Raw genomic sequence first — 16554 nt, forward strand, 5'->3', positions numbered from 1 at the left:
AATGGGACTGAGACCAAAGTCCCTGACTGGGATGCCAGGAGACAGGGATGCTGACCCCCACCAACCACCTGAGCTGGGTACTTGGGCTTCTGTGTCTTTATGTGTAAGATGAGAAAGAGGTGCTGAATGATGCCTGAGGGGATTCCATGCAGACCTGAAATTCTCCAGTCTCAACAACACTTCAGAGGTAGTGGCCCCATCAGACTGCTATCATTTTGGACCTAATTTATTGTTTTCTTGAGTTTTTGGAAAAACTAAAGAATGATAAAGAGACCATGGAGCCCACTACCCTTGGTAGAATGACAAAGTGATAGGCAGCCTTCTCATTTTATAATATTTACATAGTTTTGGTATGGCTTGCATGATAGGATATTTTTTTGAATAAGCAGATAAGGCTTTCTTCTGAATACTGCTTATTTAGGCCAAATATTATCTTGTTTTTTGACAACAGGCCCTGAATAGTACCAAGCATTGCTGTAACTGCTTAGTGCTTCAAGTGTCCACAGGAGGTAGCTTATATTAATGCAGATTCTGCTTGAGAAAAGACAGGACTTCATCATCCCTGAGCCTTAGAGAAAGATTCTGATTGTTGATTGTTGACCTTTTCCCCAATCACAGATTTGAGTCACAGCCACCCTGGGGTGAAATGCATGCATAGCTCTCTCACATTCTTGATAGTTTCCAAAAAAGTGTTAAGACTTTTTCCTTCTTGCTAGCAAAGGCCTATGTGGGCAAAACAGAGGAGAAGCAAAGGAATTACTCCTTTCGCGAGCACTTTCCTTTAGCAAAGGTTTTGGTTTCCTTGCTATTTCCTGAACTTACAAATCCAACTAAAATGTTCAAACATGAAAAAAAAAAAAAAAAAAAAGAAAATATTTCAATTATTTTATTGTAGAGTGTATAGCATCTGGGATTTCATTGGCCTTTTCTCCCTGCTTCAGTATGAATTCAACGTGGTTCAAAATGTAAAGTGCCAGGCAGGCCTTCCTTTCCTCCTCCCGATAGCATTCCTTGAGGGAATATACCTTGTCAATTGATGTAAGGTATTATGATTAAAGAAATTAATGTGCTACAATTATGATTTCTACACTGACCAAGCTTACAGGCCAAGGAAGGAGGGAAAACTCAAATGCAAACCAGCACAGGCAGTCACAAATCATCCCTAACGTGACAATAAGGAGTAGGGGGTGGGCTGGGAATAATTGGAGAATTGTCTTTGTTTAGGTCCTTGTTCCTTCCCTTCCTGCCTCCTACTCTCCCTTCCTCCATCCTTCCCTCTCTCCCTTCCTTTCTTCCTTCATCCCTACCTCGCTTCCTCTGTATCTCTCTCCCTCCGTTTCTCCCTCCCTCCCTTTCTCCTTCCCTCCCTGTCTCCTTCCTCCCTCCCTCCCTCTCTCCCTCTCTCCCTCTCTTTCTCCTTCCTCCCTCCCTCCCTCTCTTTCTTCCTTCATCCCTCCCTCCCTCTGTTTCTCCCTCCCTTTCTCCTTCCATCCCTTCCTCCCTCTCTCCCTCTCTCCCAACCTTTCTTCCTTCCTTTCTTTCTCCCTTCCTTGCTTCCTTCCTTCCTATACTCTGTAAACTGAATAACACAATTTACTAGTCTTCACCTCCTAGTCCAGGTGCAGACAGACATATGTAAACAAATAATTTTCACACAGTAAACAGGATGTTAAAATAAAGATATTTCTAAAGCACTGTTTTTAAGAGGATAGACTGCAGAGCCAGACAGATTTTGAATGCCTACTTCAGCACTTACCATCTGTTTGACCTTGGGCAAATAATCTTAATAATCTTCCTTTTCTGTGTTCAGTTTCTTCAGATAGAAAGGGTGACAATGAGAACACTTCCTTCATCAGATTCTGTTCAGCAGTAAGAGCTGATACAGGTTAAGCTCTCTGAACAGAACTTGGCACATTGTGAGCTCTTAAAAAGACAGCTGTTCTTACTATAGATGAAGGAGTTACATGCTAAAATATTAAGTCCAGATAGATAGAGTCTAATAAGATCCTCAAGTGGAAGGAATCTTGGGCCACCCTGCAGCGCTACCCCCTTGCTGCTGGAACCATCCCAGAAGAAGACATTCCTATGTTTGCAAATGTAGTTAGCGCAGAGGCCATCAGCCACATCAATACCTGCTTACCTCATCTTTTCAACACGTTGCCCAACTCTGCATGATTGTTATCAAAGCACCACTCACTTATTTCTTCCAAGAAAAGGAGCCAAGAGTCATGATGTAATGCACGAAGATCTTCTGTGGTGACCTTGTAACTTCTGTGGTGCTGTCCACCTTGGCCATTCACTTAAGTTTGTTTTGTCTCAAATGAAGATAAATATTTTCCCACCTTGCTTTGAAAATTAGCTAACCAGACCTGTAAGTCGTTTTCAAGTATTATATTGCCTTACGACTACACAAAATAATCAAAACGATAAAATGTTCTGAAGTTGGACACTGTTGACTGAATTACCATTTTAAGATTTGGTTATGTATTTTCCTTCACAGTCTCTGTAAGTGTGTCAGCTCAATCCGGATACACAGTTTGAGTTACAGAACTGGCTAAGGCTTTGGGAACCTGTGATCAGGTTCCCTCACTAATGTTGCTTCCCTCTCTAAAAACATGCTTTAGTTTCTGCATTGCTCTACAGGATCCATTTTTCAGAATCTTTTAAGATCTGTACTTCATGGAAAATACATGTGAAAAAGGTCGTTAGGCAGGTGTTGGTTATCGTGAAAAGCGAACAAACTGTGGTTAAGAGGTTTGAAATGTTTGCCCTTTTCCTCATCTTTTTTTTTTTTTTTTTTTTGAGACAGAGTCTCACTCTGTCACCCAGGCTGGAGTGCAGTGGTGTGATCTCTGCTCACTGCAACTGATGCCTCCCAGACTCAAGCGATTCTCCTGTCTCAGCCTCCCGAGTAGCTGGGATTACAGGTGCCCATCACCACGACTGGCTAATTTTTGTTTTTTTAGTAGAGATGGGGTTTCATCGTGTTGACCAGACTGGTATTGAACTCCTGACCTCAAATGATCTGCCCGCCTCAGCCTCTCAAAGTGCTGGGATTACAGCCACCACACCAGGACTTCTCTCATCTTTTCTAAGAATTCTGTAATACAGGGAGAAATATTTAAAAAAAAATGAACTATCCGTATATGCTGGGTAATTTATGTAATTAGATAAAGGAGAATTATGCATTTACACAAAAGATATGCAGTTGTAGCTATTATATGTGAAAACTGCTGGTTAAAAATAGAGGCATACAGAACTTTCTAGAAGTTAGCTTGTCAGATATTGTCCTTGGTTATTAAGATGTAAATGCTCTTTTGGCTTCTTTTAATTGTATTTTATTAGTTCTCTTAAGGACCACATATTTATTTTATAGCAAAAATGTTGACAATGTAAATTATCATGCAAGGTATAGGAAATACATTGAAATTCCTTTCCCTACATGGCTTTTCATGTCTTAATCTGCTCTTATTCTGGCTGTTTCATTATATTTGCTCTGTGGTTTGCCTTTTTCTTCATTTTCATTCTCACACTAGTTTCAGTTTTCATCATTTGATTCCAGGGAGTAAGTCCAGTGCTTGCCATTGCTGAAAGAGTGAAAAGAAAAGTTTTTTTGTTTGTTTTGTTTTGAGATGGAGTTTAACTTTTTTGAGACACAGTCTTGCTCTGTAACCAGGCTGGAGTGCAGTGGCACAATCTCGGCTCACTGCAACCTCTGCCTCCCGGGTTCAAGCGATTCTCCTGCCTCAGCCTCCCAAGTAGCTGGGACTAAAGGTGCACACCTCCACGCCCAGCTAATTTTTGTATTTTTAGTAGAGACAGGGTTTCACCATATTGGTGAGGATGGTCTCGATCTCTTGACCTCATGATCCACCCGCCTCAGCTGCCCAAAGTGTTGGGATTACAGGTGTGAGCCACTGTGCCCAGCCAGAGTTTCACCCTTGTTGCCCAGGCTGAGTGCAATGGTGAAATCTCGGCTCACTGCAACCTCTACTTCCTAGATTCAAGCAATTCTTCTGCCTCAGCCTCCCTAGTAGCTGGGACTATAGGCACCTGCCACCACGCCCGGCTAATTTTTTGTATTTTTGGTAGAGACATGCTTTCACCATGTTGGCCAGACTAGTCTCGAACTCCTGACCTCAAGTGATCCACCCACCTCGGCCTCCCAAAGTGCTGGGATTACAGGCGTGAGCCACTGCACCTTGTTTTGTTTTTTTGAGACATGTCTCACTCAGTCACACAAACTGGAGTGCAGTGGTGCAATGATAGCTCATTGCAGCCTCAAACTCCTGTGCTTAAGCCGTCCTCCTGCCTCAGCCTCTAGAGTAGCAGGGACTGCTCTGGCAATTTGATTGTTTAAATTTTTTGTGGAGATAGGGTCTCACTGTGTTGACCAGGCTGGATAAAAAAGATGAGTCAAATCCTCTTCAGCCTCTAAAATCATCAACAATTCTGAGGTTTTCATCTTCTTCACCTAGCACTCTCTGAATCTTGCTTTTCACCACACCTTTTTCCTTACTTCTCACAGTTTTTCAGCAGTTCAGTTGCCAAGCATTTAGAGTGCTGACCTTACATGCAGGCCTCTCCTTCAAGGAATGAGGCACAGGATATTTGTGCCATTTTGGTTCATGACCTGATTCCTACCTGACTTTTTTATTGCTAAGGCTCTATCTTCCACATGCCATACTTTTCTTTTCTCCTTCTTTTTTTTTTTTTGTGAGACGGAGTTTTGCTCTCGTTGCCCAGGCTGGAGTGCAGTGGCATGATCTCAGCTCACTGCAACCTCCGCCTCCCAGGTTCAAGCGATTCTCCTGCCTCAGCCTCCTGAGTAGCTGGGATTACAGGCATGCGCCACTACCCCCGGCTAATTTTGTATTTTTAGTAGAGATGGAGTTTCTCCATGTTGGTCAGGCTGGTCTTGAACTCCCAGCCTCAGGTCATCCACCCACCTTGGCCTTCCAAAGTGCTGGGATTACAGGCGTGAGTCATCATGCCCGGCCCATGCCATCTTTTTCTTGTATTTATTATTACTGGCCTGCATCATTCCACATTTGAATTGATCTTACCTCAACCTGATGCACAATTATGTATTCATCCAAATGCTTTCAGTGTAGCCTAGGAACCAGAATAAGCACTGATTTAAAAGCCAAGCACCATTTCTTTGTATATATTCTATCTTCAAGCAGTAAGTACTTTTATTGAGCATATATTGTCTTGCTTCTAAGGAAGAAACACAAGAAGCGAAACCAACCAAAACATACACTTTTAAACCTGTAACCAGGAGTTCACCAACTCTTCTTACCCCATTTTGGAGGCTTGAAGTGGTTGTGATAGTAGTGGTATTAATGAATAAAGATTACCCTTTATGGGTAAGGCCCTATGTTGGGTGTTTGAATGCATCATCTCTAATTTTAACTCTCATGGCAGTCTGTGAGGCAGCTATCATTATTTTCCCTGTCATTTCACAGTTGACCAGACTGAAACACAAAGGTTGAATAAGCACTAGCTCACATATTTGGTAATAGTTGGGGTGGAGTCGAGATCTGAACCCAGGTCAGTGTGACTTTGTTTATCCTTTTTCATCCTTGAGTTAATACATGTAAAGCTTTTAGAACAATACTTATATAATAAGCCTTTATATAGAAGCACTACATACATGTTAAAATTGTTATTTTCCCTGGGTCCCTTATTTGGTAATGTTAATTTTTCTTCTCTTCAGCAGGTAGTAGTGGCTTGAGGACATCAAAGGCTTTACTGTAGAAATGCTGCTCTGAGTTAGATCTATAATCAAGTACATGGGATTGAACAAGAATGTATATAAAAGGAGCAGGCAGATCTCTTGTACCCTCTCTTCACTTCCCTCTTACTCATGCATGCTATTTCTTAGCGAAATATTTCAATCTTATAGAAAAAGCACTTTTCTCTACATTCCTGGGAAAGTAAGCTAATTTTATCCTGATAAACTTGCCTATCAGTTTGCTTCAGTAATCTTAAAGCTGCAGGAACATAAGACGTATTAAAATTATAGCTGATTTGAGGTTGCCTTTCCTTTGGAATCCTTAACAACATGAAATCATTTGTATCTGCTTAAAATGAGCTTTTAGTTTAATTTACATTGAATGAAATCATCTTCTATTTATCTTAGAATAATCTCAGAATTTAGTATGAGTTTTCCATCCAGAAAGGCAGATGGCGTTTTCAAACGTGGGTCTCTCTCTCTCTCTCTTTCTCTCTCTCTTTCTTTCTCTCTCTCTCTCTGTCTGTCTCTTCCCTGTCTGTCTCTTCCCTGTCTCCCTCTCATGGACATCTGCTGAGCCACTCTTGGGGTGCCTGCTGTGGGCCTCAGGTTGATTAGCTCCACCTAGGAGCTCTGCACTGACACGTGTCACCCATCAGCTTTGAAGCAGTATTGCTGACCAGATGGTTGGCATCTGCATGAAGTGCCAGTGCTTCTGCCAGATGCCTGTTGGTGCTGCTAAGACAGATGGAAGGAGTCCTTCCGGGCCCTCCAGAGCCCCTCGTTCTGGCAAGACCTGTCTTCTGGAATGATGTTGGTTCATTCCGAATGTTCAATCTCAACTTGAAAATATATTGGATTAGGCATGGTTCCTCAAGTAATGCACAAGCTCCACCTGCAGGGAAGGGGTGTGACTGGCCTCTCCTCCTGGGGCTGTCTGTTCTGCCAATAGCCCTACCTGAGTGACCTACTCGTAGCCATGCTAGGACTCATACTGATTTAACCTGCAGGAACTGGGATCAACCATGTAGCTACCTGGGTTCATGTGCAGAATAAATCTCCCTTTCCCTTGAATAAGTGGATCTATTTCAACAGTAACTGACTTATCTATTAGTATCTTACACAAATTTGTCTAGCTCTACTTGTGGTGCGTTTCTCAATAGTTTGTTGGATTTACCTTGATGTATAATGTTCTTTCTACCTCCACTGTATAAAGTGGGGGAAAGGTGGCTTTCTTCCCCCCACCACACAGGTATTTGCCAATGACTCTTTTTATTTATGAGGAGGAGGGGCAAGAGGAGGAGATGTGTGTAACCCTGTGGCAAGGATGGGACACTTGGATTGAGCTCTAGGACCATACATCTTGAAAATTCATCACTGTACCACTAGAGTAATGAACTTTTAAGTTTCTCCCATGTTGTTGTTATATATCAAACTATTTGTTTGTGCCTAGGAAAAGACTTAAGCTGGTTAGCAATATAAAATGCTTATTGTAGATGGTAGCCTCTTTAAAAAATCCAACAGTGCAATATATTTCCTTATACGCCCACATTCCCAAGTATAAAAAGTATCACTGTGAGTTTTTAAATAACTATCACACTAGCTGAGAGAATTACTTTATATTCTGATTAGCCTATAAAATGGTAAGAGGTGATTTTTATTTTTTCTTATAACTTAGGATTAATTACAAGATGCACAGACTTTCCATGCTATCATTGGCTTTATTTAAATGAGGTAGATTTTGCTTAGTGAGTAGTAATCATTACTGTAAAAATTGAATAAATTGTTTGATCTTGAGTTAAAAAATCTGTCATATTAACTGTTTGTTCTTCAAGTTTATTGATGCTTTTATACCCCTGTGTATACTCTGCTATATGAAGCTCCATTTGTGCTTTCTCGCAGTTTTCACTCCCCAAAGTGGATATTCACACACTGATTGGTTATCAGTCTCAATCATTGTTAATTACCTCTTTGTTTCCCACTCCAGGGTCCCTTGGTGCAAATATATACCTGACTCTGGTACTATGTCAGCCCTCATCATCAGCTTGAACCTTTTGTCTGGTCTTCATATCTAATCAGCCCTTAGATTGGTTGGTTGCGTCACACAGATGCATTTTGTACTCCCTTCCTCTCCCATCTCCTTGGTCCAGATCTCACTACTGCTCTCTCAGACTAAAACTGCATTTACCCTGTTGACTGATTTCTCTGTCCTGGTCTTCTTCCCCTCCAGTTTATTTTATGTAATATGACTAAAATAATCTTCTAAAAATAAAAATCTATTACTATAACTTCCCACCCTGCTGAAGGTACAGTCCAAACCTCTTACATGGTGTTCCAGGCATTACTGCCTTTCTCCAGCTCCCTTCCTGGTGGGGCCTTCCAGAGAACTGCAGGTCTCTGTACTCAGCACGGGGCTCCAGGCTTCAGAGCCCACAGAGTGTTCATGCTGCCTGACATCCCCTCCCCACCTTTGTTTTCCTGGTGAACACCTCTTTCTTTTCGCATCCCATTAAAATGGACAACTTCCCCCCAGTCTCCCACTAAATGAGCAAATATTTCTCCTCTCTCCATTGCCTGCATTCTTAATCTTGTCTCTTGTGGCACTTAATTACTGTATTCTGATTATGTGTCGACATACCTGTTTACTCGTGAGACTGTGAACTCCTTGTGCCTGGATGTTCTTAGTCAACTTTGTAATCCCAGAGCCTAGTACATAATTTGACACAAGTGTGTATTTAGTAAACATTTGTTTAATTGGTTCAGTTCTCTTCTAATTGTTCTCTATATTGGCAAACAGGTTACTAAGAGGATTAGAAGATTGGATCTTGGGTGCCTCTATGAGGTGTTCTTGTCTGATTAGCTCAATTAAGAGTACAGTGTTAATGAGGCCAAGGTCTTAACTTTCAATTCTCTGTGGAACAATTAACTTTGTACCTCAACTGTCAGTAACTTCAGTGAGTTGCATGGTAAGTTGCCTGGTATCATTGGTTCCAAGGCAAATGCGGAGAGAGGATGATTAAGCTCAAGGCAAATCCATCTCAACTATTAGACAAATGGAATTAAATATATTCCTTATTGATGTCAAAAGCATGACTTCATACTTCAGTGTGAAATGAGCACCTTGTTTGGTACACAGCACTTATCCACATGTACTGATGTACTTGACTCAAAGGGCTCTTTGCTGCAATAGAGGTGGCAGAAATACCACCTGGTCATCAGAGTTTTGCAATTAAAACAGTAATTGTCCATTCCCAGATCTTTAGGATGGCCAGCCTCTAAGCTTCTTGTCTACCCACCTGCCTCTCCGTGTCTGTCTTCCAGGTGAGACGATGCGCATCGCCTCCTCCGAGTTTGCTGATGACCCATGCTCGTCGGTAAAGCGCGGCACCATGGTGCGGGCGGCAAGGGCTTTGCTCTCCGCGGTGACACGCTTACTCATCCTGGCGGACATGGCAGATGTCATGAGACTTTTATCCCATCTGAAAATTGTACGTATGTAGAACTTATCAAAACTTTCTTTATGTGAGTGGCAATCTTGACCATGTGTATTATGTCTCTGGCCTCTACTCTAGATGTTTCATTGCTCACCAGATCACTTCGTTACCTACCCATGTGGCGCCCACCCCCAACTTTTTCGAATAATAAAATTATATTCAATAATATATTCAAAGAGTTTTGTAAGACTCACTTGAATTATCATTTTTTTCCTAAAAGCTGAGAGTTTAGATTTCTTCTTACTTCCTGGAGTGTGTAACAGTACATTCTTTAGGCTACAGAGGCTAGATGGGGTGGACCTGCCTTTGTTCTGTCTCAAGATTCAGAGCAATGTTGTTCCATGTGATAGTTCAGGTTGGGGTCAGCTCTGCTGAGTAGCTGACCACCTGTGCCCAGCTTACTGTGGATTACATGTTGAATATATTTTGCTATCTACTCTAGCCTTGCTCTCTTGTAGATATATGGAGTTTGAACCGTATATTGGCAATGAAAAGGGGCCCCATTCACATTTCCCATAGCTAAAGTCAATCTGGTTTCACCAAGCCTGGCATCTAAAAATATCTGGATTGGTTCTCTGGGTGGACACATGCTTATCCCACTAACCCATAGAACACCATTATATGTGCCTTGCTTTTCATGGTTTCTTTTAATTCTTTTGTTTCCTAATAGAAGTGAAGCCCTGCTCTCATCACAAATTTTAATGGAATAGTGATTAAGGCTACCTCCCCAGTCCTTTTCTGTTTTTCCCCAGTCCTTTTCTGGTCTTTTTCTGTTTTCCTATTTGCTGATTGGTATCTAGTTGCAACAAGGATGGTTCAACACTTTAACAAAGATGATGTAACTTAGCTGCTTGGCAATATGGCCTCTGCTTAGAGAATCCCTATACCATACCCTCATTGAAATATGATTCCTGAACAATTGGCACCAACTCTGGACTGATTGCAGGGTCCTTAGATGATGAGATGCAAGCCACATTTTCCTTTTTGGAGAACCAACCAATTGCTTGTTGGTTCCCCTACTGTCCTGGGCATTCCTGGATTATCATGTTTCCTATCAGCCAATCTTCCTGTCTTATTTTCTTTGTCAGTGAAAGCAGGTTATGAGGAGGGGCCAGGGGAGATAGGAAATGAATAACGAGAGCCTGTTCTCACCTCACCATTGAGCTCAGGTTTGTTCAGTAGGAGGAATCACCAAGAAATTACTTAAATCATAACTATTCTCTGTCAAAAAACCTTGGGCAGGATCTTCTACACAAGCTGGCCCCAATAAAGTAGCCAAGATTTCCAAGTTTTATATAAATTCTGGAAAAATATGAAAGGCCTCAAATTCCAACACCTACAGTCTGAGTTCCGAGGTCATAGACATAAAGGAAGCATATCTCTTTATGGCTTGTATACAGGTTCCTGAGGAGCAAGGGACACCAAGAAACTGCGTGGAAGTTTTGTTTGTTTGTTCGTTTTGTTTTTTCTTAGGAATTTTTCAGGGAATGGGTTCTGCAAAGCCAGGAAAGGCTCTTGAAATTGGATGAGGTGAGCAGTTTGAGGAGAGACTTTACCTATTTCAGAGGCTGTTGAAGGGCAGTACAGTACTATAATTAACTATTTAGCTGCTGGAGTCAGACTATCTGGGTTTAATCTTGGTTTGGTATCACTTACCATCTGTGTGGCAACCTACCAGGTAAATCTGAGATATCTCATCTGTTAAAGTGGGGCTAATGGTAGTGCAGCCTTCAGGGTGGTGGGGAGGTTTGAATGGGGATGATTCCTATGAAGCACTTATCCCAGAGAATGGCACAAAGTGAGTGTCCCGTCAATGGCAGCTGAGTAGGGAGTGTAAGATCACTGGAACCACTTGTAGGCTGCCATACTGGCTGCCGTTCCTCCAGCCCATCTCTGTTATATGCATCTTTTCAGTTACACAAAACTTACTTCTCAAGCATGTTGGAAGAAAGGTTTTGTTATCTTTCCCTTAGAGCCTAGTTAGTCTTCAAAGGCAATGTTTTAAGATAAGTCTTTCCACAGAAGGACAATCTTCCTTTACCCCAGCAAGGAAATAATAGGACTGAACCTAAAAAAATTAACCTTCCATCTCACATGTCATTGTTTGCTGTGCTGTGGAAGGCCCTGTCAGCAACTGTCAGGGAGTGATGATGGGCTGAATATCCTTGCTGAACTGCCTACACTCCACACTCGAAAAGCGTGATAAATCCAGGGCGATGACGCCACGTGTGGTACCAGTTGCCTCCTGCAGTCCTGCCTCTCAGCCCACCTGTTTTGACTAGTGCCGTTGGCTCATCAGATCACAGAAGCCTAATGTAATGGGGAATCAATTGCAATCTCTTCTCCACAGAGCCGAGTAAGGGAAGTTAAAAAAAAAAAAAAAAAAGATTTAGCACAAAATCATGGAAAGGTCAACCTGGCAATATTAAGTAGTCCTGTCAGACTGTCAGTAGTAAAATTAAAAATGATTGTAGACTAAATAACACATTTGTTCTACTTAGAGCGCAGCGTCTGTAGCAAACAGCTGTGGTGGAATGTTGCTATCTTGTGGAGCAAATGAGGAACTACAGTTCCTGGTGCTGTCAGGTGTTTTCTCTCATGAGCTCTTGCCGCTACCCACGCCCCCCCCCCCCGCCAAAAAAAAGAGAGTATGTCAGTAATTCATTGCAAACAAACGTAGCACATAGTTCTACTCAGTAGTATGTCAGTTCTTTTGCGCAGAAGCGTATCTTCTCAAGACTGATAAAGAAATGTATTGTCTGCAAGCTTCTATTTATTTGTTTTTCTGTAACGCAGGATGAAGAACATATCAAATATCTTTACGTGTTTTGATGAAGCAAGTTAGAAAACATTTACACCTTTCTCAAGGATTTTTTAAATAAACAATGAGTTTCTTTACCACCTGGATGGTAAAACATAGATGAGAAAGAAAAGAGTGACGGTTGCTTTCTCATAAGAGTAAAGTAGTGACTCTGGTTTTCTAGTAGGGTTCAGATTGAGTAATACCCTGTAGTGAGACTACAGCCTCCTGCTGTGTTAACTGCTACATATCTCTTTTACCTTTAAGTGTTACACAGAATATTCTACTTTTTATCTTTTTATCTTTTAGGCCATATGTCAAAGTTTTATTTGCATTCTTTCCAGATGTTAATTTTTCTCATCTCTGAGTAACTTGGAGGAACATGGAGAGAATTACCTTTTTTCGCAGCAACTTATATTCATGTTTTTTCATTAGCAGTTCGCCAGGTTGATGAAGAATAGTCACTTAAGTAATCATGGGCAAATGTTGTTCAGCCTCTAAAAATGAGTGACGGATTAGGAGTCCTGCCAAGGTCATGTGGCTTGGCACTGTGTAGGTCTCTGCATTTTGCTACTTGACAATTATGTTTAGAAACTTAAATGTATATGGCTACTGAGAAGTTCTTCTCAGATAACACATAGATATCTTAGTGCTCAAGTTATGCTACTTGTTTGCTACTTGTGCTATCATGCAAGTATTTGTGGTACTTTAATATTGAGTTCTCTTTGAGTATATTATATTAAAGATTCACATGACTGCAAAAGGCTTTTGCTGCTGCTGTTATTTTAAATTCAGGAGGATAGTGATAGAACAGTAGGTGACTTAGAGTTCTAGTGCCCACTTAGCACCCAAGCGAGAATTTAATGCTCCTGAGTAAAGCTAAAGTAATCATTTACATTTCAAACATGAATTAAAAATACTGATTTATAATCAATTTTATTGTTGAGGCTGCTGGCAAATGATTTCCTAGCCAGATACCTGGAATATCCTGCAATCAGTTCACATTGTCAGTGTGTTAAGTTGATATGTGGCATCCTGGAATTTTAAAGGAATGCTGCATGTCAATCAGTGATCATGAAGAGGGACATTTATTTTCCCCGGGCTCTGAACTAATGTAATCAGATTATATTGTCAATTATTAGCATGAGCGATAGCATAACACATAAACTCATCTAGATGTGTATGTCAGGGAAAACAATCACCTTCTTTCTATCCTCAGGCTAGATCCTGGGATAATGATGTTCTTCAATATTTGATAATTTCTCTCTAGAAAATGGAATAGCAAGATAGAAAATAGCAACCCTTAGCTTCTCAAGAAGTCAAGTTTCCTTAGTGGCTACCAGAGGTCAAATATATTGCTGCTGTTCTAATGTGGTGGGCGGAGGGGGGCATTGGTGAGACATGATGATCTTAACATTAACTGTCACTTTGTGAGTTTAGCATCAAATAGCCTCATGCAGCCTCAGTAGTGTATTATTTCTCAAGTCTGCTGTTTAGTCCTGAAGTTCTAATGTGGCTCTTGTGTTTGAATAACAACAGTCAATTGGTATTATAAAATAGCCTTGTCTCTCATTATAAATGCAGAAAATATGGCCCAGGTTTTTAGCATATCTTTTCTGTCATAGCCATCATGATATTAGCTTCATGCAGCTGCATTGTTCATTATTTATTTATTTATTCAATTATACGTTTAAGAACTACTTATTAGGTGCTGACCATAGGCAAAACACTGTGCCAAGATGTATTACTTCAAGGGTGAATAAGACTAGGCTCCTGCCTTCAAAACCTTACAGGCTACTGGGGAGATATTAGGACATTAGCATAGAGTGCAATGCATGTTAGGAAAGGGTGCATATTGCTGTAGTCTCACCCAGAAGGAACATATAATTATGATGCTTTCTTTCGTAAATAACAGAAAACCTAATTCTACCTAGTTTTTTGAAAAGGGAATATTTTGGCTTACCAAATTAAAAGTCCAGAGGTAACAGCTTCAGGCAAAGCTTGATCAAGGTGCAAAAGCATGACAAAGACCAGGTTTTTCTTTCTTTGTCCTCCTCACTGAGGACTCTGTTCTCTGTAGCCCCTTATAGGGGGCTTCATAGTCTCAAAGCACTTGCCAACCGTTTTGAATGTTGCATGATCTTAGACTAAAGATAGCACAAAAGAGGAAATTCTCTTTCCTGATAGCTCTAAAAAAAAAAAGTTCTACAATCTTATTAGGCACAGTTGATCTCTCAGTCATGTGCATATCTCTGAGTTAATTATTTAGACTATTTCTTAGTTAACATGGTCAGGACTCCTGCTGTTTGCTCACCCCAAGCTAGAAATGGGATCAGTTTAACCATATTGTATTGCTGCACAATTTAGGATAATATGAGAAAGGATGATGTGGTTGGGAGAGGGAGGTCTCAAGATTGGGTCTCATTGAACTAAATGAGGTTTGCCTCTCCTCGAACCTATGGCTGGGCCTAGATTCAATAAGTCAGAGTCTCAAGTCCAACCTGGGGGCTGAAAGTTGGGGATAACTGGAAAGAGTTGGCCCCATCGAAGAGTTGGGGGATGAATCATTCTGTCCAATGATGAGAACACAACCACGCAGTCATTTAAACAGGGAACGTTTAAATAATTCTTAACTCTAATAGCAGTTTGTAATAACAAGGGATTAGCTTATAAGAAATGACGAGAACGCTAAGGACTATGGGAATGGCAGATATGAGGAGACGCTGCTACCCCTGGGGCTGGCATAGGGCAGTCTAGGGAGGACCCCACCCTACCAAGCCTGAGATCCAGTTGTTGTTGGAGGGTGTGGCCTTTTGTCACTTGATGACAAAGGAGTCACTAAGGTGCCACACAGTATAATGGAGCTTGCTAGAAATCTGCCCTTTGAATTGCTGAGGAAAGCTGCTCATGGAAGGGTGTCTCACTGGAGGCATTCTGCTACAGAATTGCCCAGCGGGGCATACTGAGGGGAAGCTGCTGGCCGCCTGGTGCTGGAGAAGCTTCCCCTGCTGCGGGAGCCTGTTGAAGGAGCACACCAGAACCAGGAACCAAACCCTTTCCTCTGGCAGCATCTACGCAACACTCTCCACTGACAAAGCTTAATATCAGACCAGCTGGGAAAGGAGTAATATTTCAGGGGCCCATCTATAGTTGCACAGCACAAGCAGAAAAGGTAAATTTGGATTTAATAGCCTATGCAGGAAAAGAGCATGTTACTGAAGGAAAATAGGGTTCTATTACCATAAGAAGGGAGATAACAGATTCAGATTAGGCAACAGATTTCAACTACAGAGAGCTTTACGAAGCAAGGAAAGAATAAAGGCATGAGATTAAGAGAGGAGTCTTGGAGTGTTTGAAACACCAGTGATTCTATTGTTGAAGCATAGTGGGCAAGGCGGGGAGAGGCAATAACAAGTTAAACAGAGAGATCCAGGCTATGGAGGGTCTTGGATCACATGATAATTAGTTTGCACTCTATGTATAGATTACGGGGAGCCATTGAGTAGTGCTAAGAATTTGATTCAGCTTAGTGATTTAGAAAAGTAATTTCGGTAGCAGCGTGGAGAAGGAATTAGAAGAGGGACACATAAAGAGACTATTGAAGTTATCCATGCCCGTTAATGAATGAAAAGCTGGCTAAGGCAATGGCAGTGCATATTGTGAAAAAGAGGTAGATTTTACAGATACTCAGGATATAGAGGTAGAGTGAATAGAACCTGGAGACTAATCATATGGGGCAAGGCTTTAGAAACTCACTCTTTCTGAAAAATCAATGCAGCATAGCTCAGAAATTGAGTATGGGCTCTGGAGCAAACTACCTGGGCTCAAATCCAGGCTCCTATACTTACTTGCTGTGAGACTTCTGACAGGTTATACAACTCCTCTGCTCTGATTTCAGTCTCTACTGGATAAGCATATGGGAATAAGAAAAGTATCAAATTCGAAGAGCTGTTTTTTGGGACTAAATAAGATAGATGCAAGCCATTTAGAACACTGTCTTGTATATCATAAGAACTCAGTGACACTGGGGTCTGTTTTTTGCACAAACTGAAAATAACTTCGGAAATATATAATAAACTAAATTGTACTTTGTTTAACAAGACACTTTAAACATCAGTGACGCTAGCATGTGATCGTTCTTTGCTTTTGATGAAATCATTTTTTTCTTCCCTTGTTGACAAGGAAAGACACAATTTAATCAAGAAGACCAACGTATCCTTATGGGGCAGAAATATAAAGTATGATAATGCTGAGACACCAATGGCCATACCAGAGTATATGATTAAAAAAGTACAGTAGTTAGATGGCGGGTCTTACATGCATTCATTCTTTCATGCATTTGGCCAACTCCTTTTCCAAGATAGAGATTTTTAAATTTCCCTGTAAAAGTAGACTCTAACAAGAGATTTACATATGATCCATTAAATAGTTTTGTCAGTGTCACTTAAAATCCAGTCAACTTAGGTATCAATAGTAAAACCCTGGAATGGGGTCAGTCTGTCCAAACAGAAATGGTTATCATA

At 41.1% G+C, this 16554-nt stretch overlaps 1 protein-coding gene across 6 annotated transcripts in view; it reads left to right on the plus strand.

Annotated features, from left to right (window-relative positions):
* The window catches only part of CTNNA2 (catenin alpha 2), a 1475417-nt gene that overhangs the window by 662931 nt on the left and 795932 nt on the right, over nt 1–16554 (plus strand). For all 6 annotated transcript variants that reach the window (XM_025354028.1, XM_025354027.1, XM_025354025.1 and 3 more), the window contains one exon: nt 9059–9225. In XM_025354028.1, the coding sequence (XP_025209813.1) occupies nt 9059–9225 (167 nt within the window). The remainder of the gene's footprint in view (nt 1–9058; nt 9226–16554) is intronic.

Source organism: Theropithecus gelada, chromosome 13 (assembly GCF_003255815.1).
Source record: "Theropithecus gelada isolate Dixy chromosome 13, Tgel_1.0, whole genome shotgun sequence".
NCBI lineage: Eukaryota > Metazoa > Chordata > Mammalia > Primates > Cercopithecidae > Theropithecus > Theropithecus gelada.